The 22,597-nt window shown below is 45.6% G+C and overlaps 1 protein-coding gene across 1 annotated transcript in view; it reads left to right on the forward strand.

Moving 5' to 3' along the window:
- Positions 1 to 22,597, forward strand: part of CASK (calcium/calmodulin-dependent serine protein kinase (MAGUK family)) — a 232,579-nt gene that overhangs the window by 146,380 nt on the left and 63,602 nt on the right. The window contains exons 11-12 of the mRNA XM_006752810.2: positions 626 to 643; positions 10,748 to 10,869. Of these exons, the coding sequence (XP_006752873.1) occupies positions 626 to 643; positions 10,748 to 10,869 (140 nt within the window). The remainder of the gene's footprint in view (positions 1 to 625; positions 644 to 10,747; positions 10,870 to 22,597) is intronic.

Genomic DNA, 22,597 nt, shown 5'->3' on the forward strand with positions numbered 1-22,597 from the left:
GAGGGTTAGAGAGAGAACAGTGTAAGGTCACCAACTACCCTTTCTTAAGATGGACTGTTTTCCATCTTTACCTAATGCCTTTTCTGTTCTTTCTCTGAAACGATCATAAATGCTAGGTACTTCGATTTTTTTAATGACCTGTTTGGCAACATGAAGAGCTAACAATCGTGTTCTGGTCCCCCCAAAATTCTCCTTCAAATCACAATTTAAAACTGAATTTAAAACGAATCCGCTTCCCCGTTGGCCATCTAAAGAAGACTCTTAACAGGTGTAGGAATGCTGCTTACATTGTAAAGCAAGTTTTAGATGAGCTTCTCTTCTATTTTGATTATTCAAATTAGTTTAATATATTCACTCGAATTTGTTTCGATTAATCTGCTAAACAGCATATGGCAGCTTTGTGACTTGATAACCCAAAGTGGAAACGTTCTGCTCTCACAGTGTCCGTCAGAGAGGGCAGAATCAGAACCCAGCACTTGGATGCCTGAAACCCCAGCAGCCCCACTGAGTGTGCTCAGACACGGGGGCTGTCTTTGGGCTCAGCTGGGTCCCTGCTTGGCTCAATAACCTGCTTGCTCTAAAATCATACTGTTTGTCGTTTGTCCATATGCTGCCTTCCTCCTAGGACTTCTAGCCGCAGAAAGTAGGTATCCCTTCGTTTTCCTCTAAGATTTCTCTTTTATGCACCGGTGTGTGGCTTTGCATGGTTCCTAAGCAGCTTGACTTTTTCCTTGGCTTGTCTGTGTTTCGATGTTTAATCACGAATTTTAACACTGCCGGGTCATCACTTCAAAACTTGGGCGCGTTGGTTTCCTGAGGCATTGCTATATCGAGAACATTAACTTCTCACTTCTGTTATAAGAGGACAAAGAGGCAGTGTTAAAATTGTAACTGCATTTAATATGATTTCACAGATGAGTTTCAAGCACAAACATTAATTCTGGGGGAAGGGTAACATTTTACTTTATAGTTTGCTTTCAAGAAAGCTGCGGGTAAGTGAATTTGCCTTTGACGCTCACATAAGCTGTGAGCGGTTTTTATTACTTGCCGGTATTGACTCTCTTCAGTGTATTAACATTGAGCTATGAAATAAAATACGGAATCCCTGTCTCTTAACAACTTTTACCTCCAGAAAGAACATTTATAAAGAACCATGTAACGTGTAGATTTTAAATACAAAGGGATGTTATTTGAGTATAAGAATATTAAAGTAAAAGGTATGTAAGAAATTACACACACACACGTACAAGTAAAACTAAGGCCATCTGAATGAGGTGGGCAGATCGTGCCACTGTCAGTATCCGGTTGTGATATTACACTATCGTTTTGTAAAATGTTACCAGCGGAGAAACTGAGCAAAGTGTACAAGAGATCCCTGTATTATTTCTTAAAACTGCATAGGAATCTATAATTATCTCAATCAGAATTCCAGCTAAAAGGAAAGAACTTATTCTTTCCTTTTAGCTGGAATTCTGATTGAGATAATTTTAGAGTTTTCCTTCATGTTGTGCTCACTGGAGGGAAAGTATGTAAGAGACAGGGATAAATTAGAAAGTCTGGAAGCTCATAATTGAATTCCTGGGCATGTTTTTGTTACATTAGTTGTAGCTCAAACTATAGCTGATTTAACCGAGTCCTCTGCCACTTAGCAATGGGGTGCATCCTGAGAAATGTGTCATAAGGCCACGTCGTCACCGTGCACACACCCGACCGTGCACTTGCACACACCTGGTGCCAGGGCCTCTGGCTGTAATGGTGTGCAGTGCGTGCGCTTTATGTGCCTGGCAGCACTGCAGGCCCATGTGAACCAGCGTCACCACAAATATGTGAGGAATGCACTGCCCACGACATCATGACAGCCACATGCCTAGGCAATGGGCACTTTCAGCTCCGTTCTACCTGTGGGGCCACCGTGGTGCATGTGGTCTGTCATGAACCTGACCGTCGTTAAGTGGTGCGTGACTACAACACTTACCGCGTCTCATCGGTTGCTATATCGTGAATGACCGCACAGTTTCTGTGGGCTTAGAAACTGCCCAGGTGCTGCAAATAAAAGGGAAAAGAATGATCATGTAGTGCGCGTGTCTGATCGCCCACCCTCAATGAAGAGGGAATTTTCATCTGCTTAAAAGGAGACTGCAGTGAAGCCGGCATCCAGAGCTGCGATCTCATGTGAAGGCCCAACTGTGGCGGGGGCGGTGGGGTCCTCTTCCAGGCTCACTCGCGTGGTTGTTGGCAGCCTCCAGCCCCTCGCTGGCTGTGGGGCCTGTCCACAGGGCTGCTCACAACACAGAAGCCCGTCCCCCAGCATGAATAATCAGAGAAGGAGGACAAAAGTAGAAGGGAGAGCCTGAGAGAAGCCGCAGTCTTTATAACCTAATCTTGGACGTGACATCCTAGCACTTCTGCCCTATTCTGTTCCTTACAAGTGAGTTAAGTCCAAGCCACACTCCAGGGAAGGGGCTGCTTATACAAGAGCGTGACTAGCACGAGGCAGGGATGTCGGAGACCATCTTAGGGGCTGCCTACCACATACAAGTTAACGGCTATTGAAGTGTAAGCCTCCTCCCACTTGTAACTGCTTTTGTTTCTCCGCTTCAGCAGACCCTGTATGTCATTTGGGAATGAGAGCCTCTTGGAGGCATCCAGAAGTGCTTTTCCCGGTCAGGCAGCTTTGTGTGAAGAGGCACTTAGCCAGCGGAAGGGTATTTAAAGGACTTTGACACCGAAACCCATAGACACAGACCAGCATGGTGGCTACCAGAGGGAAGAGGGGTGGTGGGGTTAAGGTCAAGGGGGGCAAATCTATGGTGACGGAAGATGATTTGACTTTGGGTGGTGGGCACACAAAGCCATATGCAGATGATGTATGACAGAATTGTACACCTGAACTCTATATCATCTTACCCATCTCACCCCAATAATTCCAGTAAAAATAAAAAAAGAAATAGACTCAGAAAACTGTTGAAACTGTTGACAGCTTTCTGCTTTTTTGATTATTTCTTAATAGTAGCAGAAAACTTTCGAGAAACCCATTTATATCAGTGAGATCCTTAGAAAAAGTAGGCATGTTGAGAGTTACAATTATCATCCTGATTTTTAGATACAAACTTGATTACCAAATGAAGTATGCAAAATTAAAGTACAATACTGTTCTGGAGGCAACACTTGATTACTTTCTAATAAATTCTTCATTGTGAGAGTTTGGATCAAGGCCTCAGAAAATAAGCCTATGCCCGGCTCAGTGGTTGAGCGTCGACCTAGGAACCAGGAGGTCAGGGTTCGATTCCCGGTCAAGGGCACAGGCCCAGGTTACAGACTTGATCCCCAGTAGGGGGCGTGCAGGCGGCAGTTGATCTATGATTCTCATCATTGATATTTCTCTCTCTCCCTCTCCCTTCCTCTATGAAAGTAATAAAAATATATTTTTAAAAAGAAAATAAACTTTATATGGTAAAATTGAGCTGAAAGAGAGAACAGAAATTGGATATCACCTCATTACCGGATGCAAATGATTCGGGTACCTTGATGACAGAGAAACGTGGTTCCTGAAGGGGCCAGTCTGCAGTGGGTTATCAGAGACCTGGGCCCTGGGACTCTCTGTCCTCTGCTCACTGCTGTGGCCCCAGGGTTACTCACCCCTGCTGCGACTCTGTTTCTTCAAATATGAAAATATTTGCCTACAGGGAACAGTTATTGTGCCATCACATAAGGCAATAAACGTCAAAGCACTTTGGACATTATGAACTATTATACAGATATAAGTATTAGAATAATTTTCTTGTTTTAATTTGTATTGGATTTGTTAGGAGTGACATAGGTTAATAAAATTATATAGGCTGTGGGTGTACAATTCTACAATGCACCATCTGTATACTGCAGTGTGTGTTCACCGGCCCAAGTCCAGTCTCCTTCCATCTCCATTTATCCCCCTTTATCCTCAACTACCTCCCCCACCCCCTTTCCCTCTGGTGATCACCATACTGCTGTCTGTGTCTATGAGTTTTAAATTAACTGTTCTTTCTGATTTTGTTATGATACCTTATTTTCAATTCTTCAGAATTTGCTCCAAAAATTAAATTTGAATGGAACACATTTTATTGTGGTTAAAGCACAATGAAAGGGCAGTCTGGAACACAAGCACGAATAGGATACCATTCCCTCCCTTAGTTAGAGGGGTGAACTCGTGTACTATTTATTTATTGATTTTCTTCAAGGTAGTTACAAGCTTAGAGGTCTTATATAAAAACATCCTTTTCCGTTTTTGAGAAAAGTAAATCATTCTTTCAGATATGACAGTATCAACCAACAAAACAAATACTAGTAGCAGCTTAAGAGCCTGTGCATGTGTTGTATTCATTTTTACTGCTGCCTCAGTTTAAAACAGTTAGCAATGGCCCTAGCTGGTTTGGCTCAGTGGGTAGAGTGTCAGCCTTCAGATGAAAGGATCCTGGGTTCTATTCCAATCAAGGGCACATGCCCAGATTGCTGGCTTGATCCCCAGTAGGGGGTGTGTAGGAGGCAGCTGATCAATGAATCTTTCTCCTCATTGATGTTTCTCTCCCTCTCTCTTCCTCTCTGAAATCAATGAAGATATATTTTAAAAATAAAACCAATAGCAATGAAAAAGCCCCAGGAATGTATTTGTGTACATTTAGGGTTGATGATGAATTGAAAAATAATGGGACTTTTAGATGGCCTTGGCATTGAACTATAGGTATCCGTTATATACTGTGCTGCGCCAGCACGGCCATTGGTGAACCTGAGAGGGGGCGGTGAAGGATGGAGAAAAGACAGACAAGAGAAGAAAGGTGGGTCTGGGTGGGACACTGCTCTCTGATGGAGAGACAGCGCCATGGACTACAAGCCGAGTCTATTTTATAGCCAGATTCCAAGAGGCAACGTAAGGGCGTGGTCAAGATGTTTACAACATACTTTCGGGTTTCGAATCCACTCAATTACATGCCCCTGATCAAGCTTTATTTACTTGCTGCACCTCCCACAGCCCATATCACTTAGCCACATGGGACCACAGGTTCGGACCATAAGGTCAAGCTCACAACCATAGCATTTGGCTAGAATTGTGCTGGGACTTGCACGTGGCTTTGCCACAAAAGGATCGTACCCTCTCATTAGTCCCAGGCTTGAACCTGTCCAAACGCTGTAGCCGCTCCCCACAGTATACATCTGTCAGACTAAAACTGTGACTATGGTTTGGTCACACGCAAAGAAAGAAAGAAAGAACGGAACTAGAGGAGGTGTCAGTGATAGGTGCTAAAATAATCAAAGGTGAACAAAGATTTTGAGGTTAGACCAAAAATAGTGTTTACTCAACTTGAAAAGACAAAGGAGAAATGGCCTACAAACTAATTTCCCTACCTAATTTCAGAAACTTCAAATTAGGGCACTTTTCAGAATTTGAATAGGCAACTTGAGAACAGCTATGGAAATGTTTCCTTTCGTGATTGAAAAGTCACAAACTTAATCACATAAGGGTACAAGACAAGACTAAATCAGATCAGAAAAGGTAGACATTCAAAGTGGTTACATAGGCTTGTGCACCCAGTGGGTCTCACCTTCTGGAAGCAGATTAACAGATGCCTTTGTTTCCCAGCTGCCCGTCCACTGGGCCTACTCTCAGATTAGACTCCTCCAACTCCTCACCAATATCTGTGCCCATTTACTTCAGGCTGACTACACAGCAGCCTGAGAGTCTTCCTCTGGGCCAGAGCTCACACCTGTTTTCTCGGAAGCTCCTGCCTCGCATCTGGCAAAAAGCAGGACCGTTCAGTAAAGACTTTGGTCATTGTCTGGCTCAATAGGGTTCAACTTCTTTCTTAACCACCATATCCACACATGAACCACATGTAGCTTCTTGTTGAAGGTCCCCCCTATCTTTTCTGATTTGGCCAGTCAGAGTAGCAGTCAGGCCGGGCATAGACTTTGAAGCAAGACACCAGAGTTGAGTCCTGGCTCTGCCACTTGGAGCTGTGGCCTTCCTTGGCCTCTGAACCTCCCTTCCCCATCTAGAAAGGTCAGGTAATGCATCCTGAGGATGTGCCTGGCACATAATAAATGCTCAAGAATCGGGAACTGCTGCTATTATGATGTTTTAGTGCTTCATTAAGTCAATGCGTACCTTGTGGTGTTACAAAATGAATCAAATATAGATCTGCCTTAAGGACCTCCCAGCACAGAAAAGGAGCATGAACAAGTGCACACATAGGGTGACACATGGAGTGTGTAGGTGGGGCAGGAATTGCACAGACCTGTGGGAATTCACAGACCAACAAATGATACATTGATCTCATTTGGCCAAATTACTTCCCAGCCGTTACACTTGCCACCTTAGTATTCACTAGATACAAGGTTGTTTTATTTTTTTTTTTTTTAGATTTTTATTGATTTCAGAGAGAGAGAGAGAGAAAAATCAATGATGAGAGAGAATCATGGATCGGCTGCCTCCTGCACGCCCCCGACTGGGGATCGAGCCCGCAACCCAGGCATGTGCCTGGACCAGGAATTGAACCGTGACCTCCGAGTTCATAGATCGGCGCTCAACCACTGAGCCACGGCGCTGGGCTATTTTCATCAACTTCTACCTAGATTATATATCAGCAGTATAAGCGTTGTTGGGGAAAAAAAATGAAAATTAGGATTTCACTAAAATAACTGAGTGAAAATGATTGTTAGGTTTCCATGCTATCTGTTGAATTTTTTTAATATACAAAAAAAATTTTTCCACTCATATTTTTGTCATTGCCGTTCCATAAGGCCAGAAGTTTAGAACTGGCTTTAGTCGCTTCATAAAGCTGGAGTCCTCTACTTATGCTGTTGATGGTGCGCTGGGGTCGGGCGTTCCCTGCAACATGTGGGACTGATTTCTTCATGTCATCTCTTGCTTCCCAAGGCTTTCAATAAAGGATGATGAATGAGCTGGCCTTGAACTCATTTCCAGATCTTTTTTCCTACCCAGAACAAAGAAAAGTTCCTGAGAAGAGCAGGTAGAAGGAAGTGGATTGGATTAACACGGTAAGCGCCCAGTCAGTCACCGGGGACTGACACTACACTTTCTGTCCGGAAGAGAAAACAGGCTGGGCGCTTAACGTGTTCATACCTTTTCACAAACAGCGGGGAAAATGAGGATTGATTTCTGCCTGTACTTTTTATCTCATTCATATCTGTTTAATGTTTTCAGTGAAAGAGAACCCCTAGCCTGGTGTCCGTAATTATTCAAAGCTAAGAGGTATCCACAGTGCCTGCAACAGTGAATGCTCAAACTGTGGCACATCCAGGCCATGGAATACTGCCCATCATTAAAAAGGATTAAATTAGCCCAGCCAGTGTGGCTCAGTGGTTGAGCGTTGACCTATGAACCAGGAGGTCAGGGTTCGATTCCCGGTCAGGGCACATGCCCGGGTTGCAGGCTTGATCCCCAGTGTGGTGCGTGCAAGAGGCAGCCGATCCATGCTTCTCTCTCATCACTGATGTTTCTATCTCTCTCTCCCTTTCCCTTCCTCTCTGAAATCAATAAAAAATATGTTAAAAAATAAATATATTAATGAAAAAGAAACAATGACAAGAGAAGAACCAATCACCCTCTGTGCATGCTCATGTGTCTTCAGATTGGCATGGGTTTATGAAAGGTATCAAAACCAATCCCAAAGGGTTATATACTGTGTGTTGCATTACTATAACATGTTTGAAATGTTATAGTAATAGACAAAGGTATAGATCAGCGGTTCTCAACCTGTGGGTCGCAACCCCTTTGGGGGTCGAACGACCCTTTCACAGGGGTCGCCTAAGACCATCGGAAAACACATATATAATTACATATTGTTTTTGTGATTGATCACGATGCTTTAATTATGTTCAATTTGTAACAATGAAATTGGGGGTCACCACAACATGAAGAACTGTATTAAAGGGTCGCGGCATGAGGAAGGTTGAGAACCACTGGTGTAGATGAAAAACAGACTAGTAGTTGCCGGGGGTTAGGAGGGAGGGGGGGAGGGAAATGAATGTGCCTTTAAAACATGGTGATGGGAATATTCTGTAACCTAACTAGTATCAGTGTCAGCATTCCCGTTGTGACGTTATATGACAGTTTTGGGGGAACCTGGGGAAGTGCACGTGAGATCTCTGCATTATTTCTTACAACTGGATGTGAATCACAAAATAAAAAATCAAATTTTAATAAAACTAGCCACAGTAATTTCCATGTGGATAACCACTTGATTTATAGCTTACGCCCCACATCTCTAACATAATAAATAGTACCACAAAGAAGCCGTTGCTTATATAGCAACTTGCTTTCTAGTGGAGAAAACTTGGAACGTATGGACAAGAACAGAATGAAGTCTGAATAGGAAAATAAAGATAACTACTGTTACCCTTTTGGTGTATTTCATTCAGGGTTTTTTCTGACTATGTATTTATCGGCCACAATTGGGAAAATACCATTTATGCGTTTTTGTATTCTGCTTTGTTGAATTTCATATCATGAGGGTTTCTATTTTAAAAGTCTTTAAAAGCAGTTTTCATTTGGCTACATAGTCCATTCTATAGATGTCCTGTACTTGATGTGATCATTCTCTAATTGTTAGATTTTTTTCCATTTTGTATTATAAACTAGAGGCCTGGTGCACGAATTTGTGCACGGCTGGTGTCTCTTGGCCTGGCGGCAATCAGGGCCAATCGGGGCAGCCAGCTGGGGGGAGGGACTGCAGGAGGTTGGCTGGCCAGCCAGGGGGAGGGACCACGGGAGGTTGACCAGCTGTGGGAGCGCACTGACCACCGGGGGGTAGCTCCTGCGTTGAGCATCTCCCCCCTTGGTGGTCAGTGAGCATCATAGCAACTGGTCATTTGGTCGACTGGTTGTAAAGGTCACTTAGGCATATACATATAATCTTTATACATAGTACTTTTTCTGCGTTTCCTGTTTTTCCTTAAGGCGGGTTCTGTAAATGGAACTACCGAATCAAAGCTCATGAGCATTTTTTTAAATATATCTTACTGATTTATTACAGAGAGGAAAGGAGAGAGATAGAGAGTTAGAAACATGGATGAGAGAGAATCATCGATCAGCTGCCTCCTGCACACTCCCCACTGGGGATGTGCCCGCAACCAAGGTATATGCCCTTGACTGGAATCGAACCTGGGACCTTTCAGTCTCAGGCCGACGCTCTATCCACTGAGCAAAACCGGTTTCGGCCCCATTTACATTCTTACCACTAAGGGCGTGCAAATGGATAAGGTCCAAGACAGAAGTCATTAGAAACAGCATCGCGTTCCAGAACAGACAGATTCCCGATTCGTATCTTCATCTAAAGCAAGGTTTCTCAACCTCAGTACTGTTGATATTTGGGGATGCATTATTCTTTCCAGGGAAGGGGGACTGTCCTGGGCATTGTGGACTGTTTAATAGCACCCCAGGCCTCTACCCGCTAGTGACAGTAGCACAACCTCTGCCCCCACCACCACAGTTGTGACAACCAAAAATGAGGGACAAAATTGCCGCTGAAAGCTGCTGATCCAAGACTTACATGTGCGACAAGGCGCTTGTGCTTAGGGTTTCCCTAGCATCGAACACTGGTTCCTGAAGCCCCGCCCCTCAGGGTTTCCATTCTTTCTCTGGAGTAAGTGTGTACAGGCCATCTGCAGGGTAAAGAAGAGGAAATTGAAAGAAAGTGACTGCACTACCATATGCTTGGCCTTGCAGAAATGGTCTGCCCTAATATTTAACACTAGAGGCCCAGTGCACAAAATTTGTGCACTCGGGGGGTGGGGGGGGAGGTCCCTCAGCCCGGATTGCGAGAGGGTGCAGACCAGGCCGAGGGACCCCACTGGTGCACGAGGAGCTGGGGAGGGACATGGGAGGTTATCCAGCCGTGGAGGGACCCCGGGAGGGCTCCAGGGCGTGTCCGGCTCATCTCGCTCAGCCCTGATTGGCCGGACCCCAGCAGCAAGCTAACCTACTAGTTGGAGCGTCTGCCCCCTGGTGGTCAGTGTGCGTCATAGCAAGTGTTGAGCGGCCATAGCATATCATTAGCATATTCCGCTTTGATTGGTTGAACGGATGACCGGACACTTAGCATATTACGCTTTTATTATGAAGGATGGTGTTTGGAAGTGTCAGTCAGTATACTTACCCTTCGTCTTTGTGTTCTGAATAGGAAGGGTCCAGTGGACTGAGGGTGACGTGCTTCTCTTGACTTTGTACGTGAACAAAGAGAAGAGAATGGATGGAGATATTTGCTAATTTAAGTTTGAGCCTTAAAAGCCCCAAGAAGCCCATTTTACACGGCAGGGGCTCCCTGTTGAAGGGGTTGGTCCCTCAGATCTGGCTTTACCTTCAGTTCCTGCTGGAATGGCCTATATGAAAGGGCCACCGTGTTACTCCTGTAATATCCCAGCACCTCACGGGGCCAGGGAACCCACATTCCTCTGATGGATAGCTTGCTGCACCCAGGTCTTCTAGCGGCTCGATTATAGTTGATCAATTTCCTTAATTCAAGTAAGACCAGCTTCGATTTACTCTGACAAATGAAGCGCACACATGACATTGTTAAGAACATAAACTCAGCAAAAATACTCCATCCTGAAAGATCTGTAAGCCTAGCCTTCGCTGAGGACACTGACCTTTGACGTCTGCCAGTAGCCCACTGTTCTGAAATGCAGCACGCAGATGGCCCAGGTTGGCCCGCCATTGACTGTGTGCCGGCTGTCGTTCTGTCTGTCCCCGCAGGAGCCGTCTCACAGGTGCTGGACAGCCTGGAAGAGATCCACGCGCTCACGGACTGCAGCGAGAAGGACTTAGACTTTCTACACAGCGTGTTCCAAGATCAGCATCTTCACACGCTACTAGACGTAAGTCTTCCTGTTTGTTATCATTGGGGGGGTAAGTATTCAGCGTGTCATTTCACTTTATGTTCATTTCTCAAGGTCCATCATAATAGTCGTTTGTCGGTTGCCTTAAGTCCGTGGGCAATCATCCATCACAGATTCAGAACTAAAATATGTATGCATACAAGTCCTTTGGTTGATCTCTTACCCCCCTCCCTCCTGTCCTCCAACCCTAAAACAAAGTGCTGGATGACAGAGAGCACAGTACAATATAGCCTACCTAACAAGTCACGGTGGAAAAAATCATGCGTGTGTATTTCTACTAGAAGAACCCATTGATCTCAGCCGTGGTTACTTCTCACTGCTTTAAACACTGTTTTGAAAACATCGCGCCTCAAGCATGAGGATAGGAGAGAGAAGAGCCAAGAAAATATTGGGTAATGGGCCATGTTCCCACGTTTCAGATCTAATGTTGCCGGTTTTCTGAGACTCGGTGCCTCCTCCTTCAAACAGAGAACGCACTTCATTATGAAGGGACAGGGCCATTGCAAGCAGGTCAAGATGCACAGAGAAAGCAGAGCCGGTCGTTCCCACCCTCCTTCATCTCAGTCACGTTTTCGTAAAATGTCGTGGTTGTCAATATAATATTGAAACCAGACGTTGACCTCTGTTCCCGGCTAGTCACATGTCTGTTGTGCTCTGTCATTGCTGCCCATGATGCAAGGCGTTCACCGGGTGCGGCTCCCGCAGGAGGCATGCCCTTCGCTGGGCCCGGGCCGTGCGATGGATGCAAGGAGCTGCCGCTGACCGTGGAGTTGGGCTTATGTCAGTGCCATCGGTGGCTAGGGCTTGGCTCAGACTGCCTGGCCTCCTCTAGATCCAGGGCTCCCTGTCGTGGAAAGGCTCAGAGACGCCCACATTGGTGTCTGAAGTTGTCTTTCTCTCACTAATACAAGGGGTCTGAGCGCCCCAAGCCTGAGACTCGGGGGAAATGCCAGGGCACGGCTGGTGTCCACAGGGAAGGGCAGTGGGCAGGGACAGGCTAGCCTCTGGGGCGGGGCCAGCCAGCAGCTCTTGCCCAATGCCAGCCTCAGACCTCATGGAAACATCTGGAATGACAGCTGCCTTCTTGGGTAGACGCTGTTCCAGCCTCAGAAGAGACTCAGAGCTTGGAGAGGAAAGACACGCCTCCAGTTCTCATGGGTGCTTCTGACTTATACACTCAAAGATGTGTCCACCGTGTCAGCATCTGCCTCCCAGCGCACCTGGCTCGGTGACAAGATGCCCCGTCTACAGAATTGGGCAGACGGGGCTCCGCGGGAACCCCAGTCCCTGCCTGCGGTGACCGGCTGTGAGGCCGGCCCGGGGCAGTGTTGGGAGGCACTTGGTTCTAACGATCCAAACTGAGCCGCCCTTCGGTGAGCGCTTAATCCGCGTGGGCAACGCGGGCATCATGACCTCCAGCCCAGAGATGGGCTTCTCAGCTCCTGTTTCAGACCCAAGAGGCCATTTCAGCAAAGTAGCCAGTGACATATTCACTGGCCACATGGAGAAGCCATTCAAAGGAATTTATTTGGTTTGGGGTTTTTTATACTTTTTTAAATATGTTTTTACTGATTTCAGAGAGAAGAAGGGAGAGAGAAACATCCATGATGAGGGAGGATCAGGGATCGGCTGCCTCCTGCACGCCCCACACTGGGGATCGAACCCGCAACCCGGGCCTGTGCCCTGACCGGGAACCGAACCATGACCTCCTGGTTCATAGGTCGATGCTCTACCACTGAGCCACACCGGCCGGGCCCATTAAAATGTCTTTAGTACTTAAATGCTTGTGGTGTGCACCAAAAAAGGAACAGTCTGGCCATCTCTTGAGAAGAAGCTTCTCGAACTTGGACCATTCATGATTCTTCCTTCTAAGCTTCCAGATCTCATCCTTGGATTTGGATTGTTTTGTTTTGCAAAATCAATGTTGGTTCCCCATTAAGGATTCCAAGTAGCGACACCTCATGGCATAGTTTTGCGGACCTGGGATTGACTGATACTTAATCCCACTGAGACAGTTTATAAAATACCTTAATTAAATTGGAACAATTCCTGTTCATTCCAAAATAGCTAAATGCCAGGCCCTCGTTCTTACGCTGCCAAGAAACAGGATTCAGTTCCTATAGAAGACTAAATAAAGATCACCTGCTCTTATTTTTTCTAGTCATGCCTTTAAAACAGAAACAAACTCGACATTCAAAGAAAGATTATTAGCAGTTACTTAGAGGAAACAAAACACGTGTCATGTTGAGAGAACTTACAGTAAAACAAAAGAAGAAATACAGTGGCTCCACTGAGGGGGGGAGGGGATGCTCTCTGATTTGAATTCTAGTAAAACATATCTAGTTTCATCTGTAGTTAGAAATAGGTCCAGAATCTCTAAATATTTGCTACCCAACCAGTTCCACTGGGCACACACCCCGCTCCTTGTTTTATAGGAAGCAAGAAAGAGGCTTGAGGAGGAGCCGTGCCTGGCCCAGCTTGGCCCAGTGTGTCTACTTTCTGAACTTAAAAGCCCTGGTGCAGCCCGGCCGGCGTGGCTCAGTGGTTGAGCATTGGCCTATGAACCAGGAGGTCAGGGTTCGATTCCCAGTCAGGCACATGCCCGGGTTGCGGGCTCCATCCCCAGTAGGGAGTGTGCAGGAGGCAGCCGAGATTCTCTCCATGTTTCTATCTTTCTATCCCTGTCCTTTCCTCTTTTTAAAATCAATAAAAATATTTTTAAAAGCACTGTCATGGAGATGGTCTGTATGTGAAATGTACAGACCCATTTTAGTATAATACAACTTGTCATGTGTATTAATTTGCTGAAACTGCCATCACAAAGCACCCTAAACCGGGCAGCTGAAAACAGAAATTACTCCCTCGAGGCTGTAAGTCCTAGATCAGGTTGTCGGCTGGGCTGTGTTCCCTCCAAGGAGCCCAGGGAAGAATCCCTCCTCGCCTCTGTCCGTTTCTGGTAGTTGCCTGCGGTCCTCGGCTTGTAGGTGCATCACTCCCATCTCCAACTCCATCTTCACGTGGCATTTTCTTCGGCATGTGTGTGACTTTGTGCCTTCACATGACTTCCTGTAAGGCCTCCTGGCATGGGGTTGAGGGCCCACCCTAATTCAATATGACCGCATCAGTTTTAAAAATATATTTCTGTTTATTTCAGACCGGAAGGGAGAGGGAGAGAGAAATAGAAACATCAGTGATGAGACAGAATCATGGATCAGCTGCCTCCTGCATGCCCCACACTCGGGATGGAGCCTGCAACCCGGGCTTGTGCCCTGACTGGGAATCGAACCGTGACCTCTTGGTTCATAGGTCAACTCTAAACCACTGAGCCACACCGGCCAGGCAATATGACCTCATCTTAATTAATGACATCTACAAAGACTGTATTCCAGATAAGGTCATATTCAGTAAACATGAATTTTGAGGGACAGTATTCAGCCCAGTGCCTCATGGGAATCTGATTTTTGCCCTGAATTGATTCTTCGGGTATGAGTGCAGATGACACAAATCTAATATAAAATAGTGACATGTTACAAGTGATACGTTACCCTGTCGTTCATGAATTGGGCTTTCTCGGGAATTGGGGTTAAAGTGCAGTTAGTTATGTCTTTTAATGATATTTTGAACTAGTTTGGGCGTGGAACTCGCATGTGACCCACAGGATGGCCACACGATGGATGTTTCTTTGATGGGCTGAAAAATCAAGAGGAGGTGTGGTGTATGTTTTTTAGACAAAAAGCAATTTGCAAATTTTATTTCCTGGTAATTCTCAGTCTTCTCACTTTCTTGTGGAAATGTTCCTATTACAGAATAAATGTTTATTTTATAAGTCAACAGTGTCATAAAACATTGTTAAGTGACACATTTATCTCTCACCCTGCCAAACTCTGACAACTGAATTTTAAACATTCACCCACCATCTGTCATACCTCGGAGCAGCTTTTAGCGTTCACTGCTGTTTCAGAGTAAGGGTGAGACCCCACCTGGTTCAGATGATTTCTGTGGGAAGCCCTGAAATCATGTTTTCTAAAAATGTAATTAGTAGCTCTTTTATTTTTTTACTGTTTTTATTGATTTTGAGAGAGAGAGAGAGAGAGAGAGAGAGAGAGACATTAATGATAGAGAAACATCACCAATCAGCTGCCTCTTGCATGCCCCCTACTGGGGATCGAGCCCATACTCTGGGCATGTGCTCTGACCGGGAATCGAATTTAGCAGTTTTATATGATTAATTTATAAGTAGATTTTTATCATGGATCCAGTAACATTTTCAAATATTGCATTAGAAAGAAACCGGTGTCTGGACTCCTCCATATTTTGTTTCACTGGCGCCTGTATTATCATTCTTTACTGCTCGGGGAGAGGCAGAGTTAGAGTTTTTCTCTCTGACCCGGAGCTGGTACTGGAAAACTGCGACTTGATTTACTGTTTTGCTTTTTTGAGAGGATGTGAAATTAGTAGTCAGATTTGGGAACAGTGTATTTTTAGAACTTGGATGTTTCCTAAAGGAGCTTCTACGGTAATTTGATGGTTTTGAGCAGTTTGGAGTCTGAGAAAGAACCTGATACACTGTTGGATTTGGATGTTTAAATAGACTACCAGTCAGGAAATGCCAAAGCGAAGTTTCCCATGAATTTCTAGTCCAGTCGATTTGCACTTAAATGTCTGCAATAATAAGGCCTGTCTGAGGGCCTTCAAAGGCTGAGCAGCTGGTACCTTCTTGGGGTCCCATCCCTCTTTCTTTAAAATATGTTTTTATCGATTTCAGAGAGGAAGTGAGAGGGAGAGAGAGATAGAAACATCCATGATGAGAGAGAATCACTGACTGACTGCCTCCTACACGCCCCACACTGGGGATCGAGCCCACAACCAGGCATGTGCCCTGACCGGGAATTGAACCTCCTGGTTCATAGGTTGATGTTCAACCACTGAGTCATGCCAGTCAAGCAGTTATGCTTTTTTATGAAAGGAACTAGAGGCCCGGTGCATGAATTCGTGCACCAGTGGGGTCCCTAGGCCTGGCCTGCGGGATCGGGCCAAAACCGGCTCTCCGACATCCCCCAAGGGGTCCCGGATTGTGAGAGGGCGCAGGCCAGGCCGAGGGGCCCCACCAGTGCACTATCGTGGCCGGGGAGGGATGCGGGAAGTTGGCCAGCTGGGAAGGGACCACAGGAGGACTCCAGGGCATGTCCAGCCTGTCTCACTCAGTCCGGATCGGCCGGACCCCAGCAGCAAGCTAACCTACTGGTTGGAGTGTCTGCCCCCTGGTGGTCAGTGCACGTCATAGCGACTGGTCTACTGGTCAACTGGTCAACTGTCTGCCCCCTGGTGGTCAGTGCACATCATAGTGAGCGGTTGAGCGGCCTTAGCATATCATTAGCATATTACACTTTGATTGGTTAAACGGCCAACCAGATGACCAGACACTTAGCATATTGAGCTTTTATTATATAGGATGTGTGGTTTTCACTGAAAGTATTATTAATTACAGGAGGCCCTCTAGTTCCCTTATTTCTTCAGATGAATTAATTCTTCAGACAGGGGTTGGATTTACTCTAAAATGCCAAGAACAATGAATCACCTTGTCCCCGGTACCAGTGTTTCCCAGTGAGTGCCATTCTCTGTTGTGACACCTCAGTAAACTTTACGAGAAGGCAAAGGAATGTTCCCAATGCCATCGAAGTACAGCAAGCGCTGGTCCTTCTTCCTGCTCTTCTCAAGGAAAGGAGGCCTTTTGCCCCAGACAGGAATGCAATGCGCTCAGTTGAAGAACATTCGGTGGGGCTGGCTTCACAGACCAGGAACATAGCCGCACCTTCTCCTTGCGGCCCTTCAAACGTTGTCTCATCCAACCACTTCTGCCGGGCTGTCTTTGTCGTGTTCTCTTTTAACTTCCCACAACAGAAATTCGCTTTTGCTACAGCTCCTTGTCCCAATGCGTGGCGCTTACCTACGCACAGTAAAGGTCATATCATAATAAGCATTGCATTGGTCATTACATAACATAGTATATGGCAAAGCCAATATGTTTTCTTTTAAAGCAGCAGAGTACTACTAGGATATTCATTTAGTGTGGATGTTATTTCACTATTGTTGTGGATGCTTCAGTATGTAAAGCACATTCGGAAATGAGGTTTTTCATCTTTTTTAACAATGTTTTTCGTATTTTTTTAATGGGAAACTTTATATTATAGTGCCATTTCTCACAGTTGGGCAAACTCTTCGATCTGGTATTTGAAAGTGCACTGTTGCAGAAGGTGTGATTAAAGGCAAAATAAGGCCTGCCTCTGTCACCTACACAGGCTTGTTTTCCCTCATGGTTTCTTCCGCTTGCTCAAGAATAGGCGTTATGGCCTAGCTGGTGTGGCTCAGTGGTTGAGCATTGACCTATGAACCAGGAGGTCCCGGGTTCAATTCCTGGTCAGGGCATATGCCCGGGTTGCGGGCTCCATCCCCAGTCAGGGGGTGTGCAGGAGTCAGCTGATTAATGTTGATGCATCAATGCCCCCACCCCCTCTTCTCTATCTCTCTCTCAAATCAATAAAAACATATTTTTAAAAAATCCAATGGAAACTTTTCTTCATTTTCTAAGCTCTGAAACAGTTTAAGATAACATTGGAATAATTTGTTTCTCAAAGTGGTGGTAGAATATCCTTATAAACTAAAGGGAGGATAGCTCTTTACAAAAAACATATTTACAAAAAAGAATAGGCATTGTGACCTGTTTCTCCCAGGACCGGGTTTTAGAGTCCTTTGCCAACTGAAAAAGGCCCAGAGAACAGTCAAGTCGGGTCATCTGCCGCCACTGTTCGAGTTTCTCAGAAAGAGCCGCAAACTGACCAGAAATCCGCCCCAGTGACCTACCCCGTTAGTCCACCAAAGACAGTCTTTTTAGATTGAACTAGAAGGTTGAGCTAGTCTGATGGGATGGAAACAAAAGCCGGTCCGTACCGACAAGCAACGCCGAAGCCAGCAAGGGCCTCCTTAGGGAAGACAGGCCATCATGGGTATAGAGCCCCTTTTTTATTTTATTGGGGTGGCATTAGTCAACATGAACATACAGGTTTCAGGTGTGGATTACTAATGTGCAAAATCTGTGTCTAGGACCAGGTGCCACCACCCGAAGTCAGATCTTCTCCTGTCCCCTCATGTTAGGACCCCCTTCTCCCCCCACCCCCCTCCCTCTGGCAACACCACTCTGGTGTTTGTGTTCACGAGTTTCAGTTTTATATCCCACATCTGAGTGAAATCCTATAGTTCCTAGCTTTTTCTGACCGACTTATTTCACTTCGCATAACGTTCTCAAGGTCCACCCATCCATTGCTTTTCAGAGAGCATGGAAAGGAAGGAGGGAGGGAGGGTGAGAGAGAGAGAAACACTGAGTGGAGAGAGACACATCAACCTTGCTAAATGCTGCGTAGAAACTGTGAGCTTGAAAACAAAGGCATGTATTTGAGGACTAGAAATCAAAGGAAGTGCAATATAGTCAAGTGTGGTTTAAAAATGAAATGGCCCTAACCGGTGTGGCTCAGTGGATAGAGCGTTGGCCTGTGGACCGAAGGGTCCCAGGTTCGATTCCGGTCAAGGGCATGTACCTTGGTTGCGGGCACATCCCCAGTGGGGGGTGTGCAGAAGGCAGCTGATTGATGTTTCTCTCTCATCGATGTTTCTAACTCTCTAACCCTCTTCCTTCCTCTCTGTAAAAAAACAATAAAATATATTTATATTTTAAAAATGAGATGATTTCGTATTTTGAATGGAAATAGAAAGTGACATAGTAGCGGATCCCTTCATCTTTATGTTGGAGGGTGCAGTCAGGAGGGCTGGATTTCCTATCACCACCGACTTCATTCTGCTTTGTTTCAAACAGCCCATCTCAAATATAGAAGGCAGCCTCCTAACGGAACTGGGCTTGCAGACAGACAGAGCGCGTCCGCGGGCTGTGTGGGCACCTCTGCCGCGGCCCGGAGCGGGCAGGGAGCCCGTGGCCTGTGTACCAGACAGTGCCCAGCTCCGTTTCCCGTGCCGCTCCCTACATTTCCTCATTTCGCCGTGGGTGTTTTTTTTTTTAATGTTTTTGTGGGTTTCTTTTAGTAAAAAATGCTGAGGTTGGGTAACTCTCATTTCATTAGAAAGAAAAAACAAATAGATTCATTCTTGTTTTCTCTCCAGGGATAATTCATTAACATTTTTCCCTCCCTCCACCTCACCTTCTCTGCTTCAGATTTACAAATACATTTGTTATCTTCAATTTTCAGGAAAGCAAATAGCAAAAGGAATATATTTGGGGGTTTTGTTGTTGTTGTTTAGTTTTGGTTTGGGGGTGGGTTTTTTGTTTTTTTTAATATTTTTTATTGGTTTCAGAGAGAAAGGGAGCGGGAGAGAGAGAGAGAGAGAAACATCCATGATGAGAGAGAATCATGGATTGGCTGCCTCCTGCACCCCCGCCCCCCCCCCGCCCCCGGGGGATCAAGCCCACAATCCGGGCATGTGCCCTGACCGGGAATCGAACCATGACCTCCTGGTTCATAGGTCAATGCTCAACCACTGAGCCACACCGGCCGGGCAAGGAATATTGTTTGTCATTGCAATCCATCCTGAATGTCAGCTACAGCTCTCGGGCCAAGCCAGCCGCCTGTTCTTGAAGGGAGTTGTGTTGCACCACAGCCACACCCACTATTTTATGAATCGTTAGTGGCTGCCTTCACATGCGTGGCTGGGTTGAGTGGTTGTGACAAAGTTCAAATGGCCCTCCATGCCCGAATATTTACCATCTGGCCAGGAAAGGATGAGGATTCTAACATTTTTACCAGGGCAGGGCTGTAGTTGATGGGCTAATATCTTTATTGTTAAAAGTTTTACAGATGTCCCTCTTTTCCCCCCATTGACATCCCCCCCACCTCCTCCCAGGCCTTTACCACACTATTGTCCGTGTCCCTGAGTTTTGCATATATGCATTCAAGGTCTTTGGTTAATCTCGTCCCACCCACCCCCACACACACACTGAGATTCGTCGCTCTGTTGTAGCATGCTTCTACATGATACTTGTCATTCTCTGACTGGCTTATTTCATTTAGCGTGACACTCTCCAGGTCCCTCCAGGCTGTCTCAAAGGGTAAGGGATTCTTTTTTACAGCTGCATAGTATTCCATGGTGTAGATGTACCACAGCTTTTTATCCACTCACCTACTGATGGGCACTTGGGCTGTTTCCAGATCTTAGCTATTGTAAGCAATGCTGGGATCACTGGGTGCAATGGGAGTTCCATATTTAATTTTTGAGGAAACACCATACTGTTCTCCACAGTGGCTGCGCCCGTCTGCATTCCCACCAGCAGTGCACGAGGGCTCCCTTTTCTCCACACCTGCGCCAGCACCTGTTTGTTGATGGTAGCCATTCTGACAGGTGTGACATGGTACCTCATTGTCCTTTTAATTCGCATCTCTCTGATATCAAAAGGAAAAGGGAACCCACTATATGAGAGAACATATTTGCCAATGATACATCTGATAAGGGGTTAATTTCCAAAATACATAAAGTACTCATGCAACTCAACAGATGGCCAAGAGACATATGAGAAAATGCTCAGTGCCATTAATCATCACCTCACACCTGTCAGAATGGCTACCATCAACCAATCAACAAGTGACAAGGGCTTGAATAGTGATTCTCACTTTCCTACTCCATGCCTCAGTTTCCCCATCTGTAAAGTGAGGAGAATAGGGGTGCCAACCTTATAGGCTTATTTGAGTAATGTGTATTAAGAACTTTAAGTAGGAGCTAGCATGTAATAAATGCTCAATAAAAGTAGCACTTGTTGTTATTAGTACTGTTATTCTTACTCTCAGAACTTAACACTGCATCTAAGATTGACAGCTACCCGAAGCAGACACTTCTAGACCCCGTTTCAAGTTCTGATTCAGTAGGTCTGGAGGGAGGCCAGAACCTGCATGTTTCCTACCCCCCTCAGCTGATTATGCTCCGAGTCCTCAAGAAAGCACTCTGAGCTCTAGCCAATGTGGCTCAGTGGCTAGAGCATCAGGCCTGTGGACTGAAGGGTCCCAGGTTCAATTCCGGTCAAGGGCACATACCTGGGTTGCAGGCTAAGTCCCATGTGCAGGAGGTAGTCAATCCATGATTCCCTTTCATCATGGATGTTTCTATCTCTCCCTTCCTCTCTGAAATTAAAAATATTTTTTTAGAAAAACCACTCTGACCTGAGACCCAGGGAGCCGTGCTTGGCACAGCAAGGCCAGGCCGAAAATAAAAGGTCTCCAGTGGGATTTCTGTGGCTTTGTGAGTACCAACCAGCGCGCATGGATCTGATGTGTAAATAGAAACTCGGACTAATCCTCGCTGCAAAGTGTGAGAGCAGCGCTCGTGGTAGCCCTTGGTCAAGAAAAAGACAAACTTTATGTGGTGAGATTATTATAGAGCGATAGTGCCGCCAACTTAGGAAGCTTCTGTTAAGTCTTCTCTTCACACAGTAGCATTTGAGAGTCGTAAACATTGTTATTATTCATGTCGTTTACGTGTTATATATTTTCAATGTTTTTGTTTAGCATTGTGGAGGGAGGGGAGCGGGGGCGGGGGGAGGGGTGACCTCTCCATAGTATGGCTGTGCATAGTAGGGGAGTTTTTAAAAAAAGGGTAAAACCAACCCCCAAAAGAATCCCCATGTAATTTAGAGAAGTGAGGAACCAGAAGTGGCAGCCCAGCCAAGCTCATTTTTAACTTGTCACTTTTCAAAGCAGGCTGCTGAATGAGACGTTTCATCTGAGCTAGAAACCAATCTTTCAGTTGCATTTCCACACTATACAGATTCTTCTCTAATGAAGTAATGGTCTTCAGAAATTTCAATTTTTAGACCATTTAGATTTGTGGGGCTTTTAAATATTTTTAGATTCTGCCCATGTCTTCTCTTTGGGGTAGCATGGAGGGACCTGGAAACTATCGTGCTAAGTGAAATAAGCCCATCTGAGAAAGACAAATATCACGTGATCTCACTGATCTGTGGAATCTAATGAACAAAATGAATTGACCAACAAAATAAGTCCGGAAGCAGGGAGCCATGGAACAGACCGACACACCTCTATGTGGGGTTGGAGGGATGAGATCAACCAAAGAACTTCTATACGTATATGCACAGCCCATGGACACGGGCAATAGCGTACCTGCTACTATTGACAATAAAAATCTATTTAAAAATAAATAAATACAATTTAAAAAATGAATGGCTTCGCAAACTGTGTGGCTCTTCGATTTTTAAGGCAAAGGTTATGTCCTTGGCTTCCTGTTGAGCAGCCCTGGTGAGCAAGCAGGAGTCTCTGCGAGAACATTCCTTCCTGGAAGGGCTTGGTTTGCCCTTTCCCAAGACGGAGATTTCTGTGAAAATTCCTCAGTCGAGTCTTGGCCAAAAAGCATTCTTTCCTTTTCCTCCGCCTTCATCTTACTCGCTGTTGCTTCTATCAGAGGGGAGCATGCCGTGAGTCCTGAAATACGGATGAATTGAAAACGACAAGGCAGTCGCCACACTGACAGAATTTGGGGCCACCCCTTTAACAGTGGTTCTGGTAGGATTTGCACACAACTCCTATGCCAGCAAGTTTCCTTGAAGGATCAAAAGGTGAACAGGAAGATCCCACGGAAATCGTCAGCCTGCTCTTGGAAGAGGAAAACATTGTTCAGTGAAATAATAAACATGACGTGC

The sequence above is a fragment of the Myotis davidii genome, unplaced genomic scaffold, assembly GCF_000327345.1.
Source record: "Myotis davidii unplaced genomic scaffold, ASM32734v1 scaffold530, whole genome shotgun sequence".
Lineage (NCBI taxonomy): Eukaryota > Metazoa > Chordata > Mammalia > Chiroptera > Vespertilionidae > Myotis > Myotis davidii.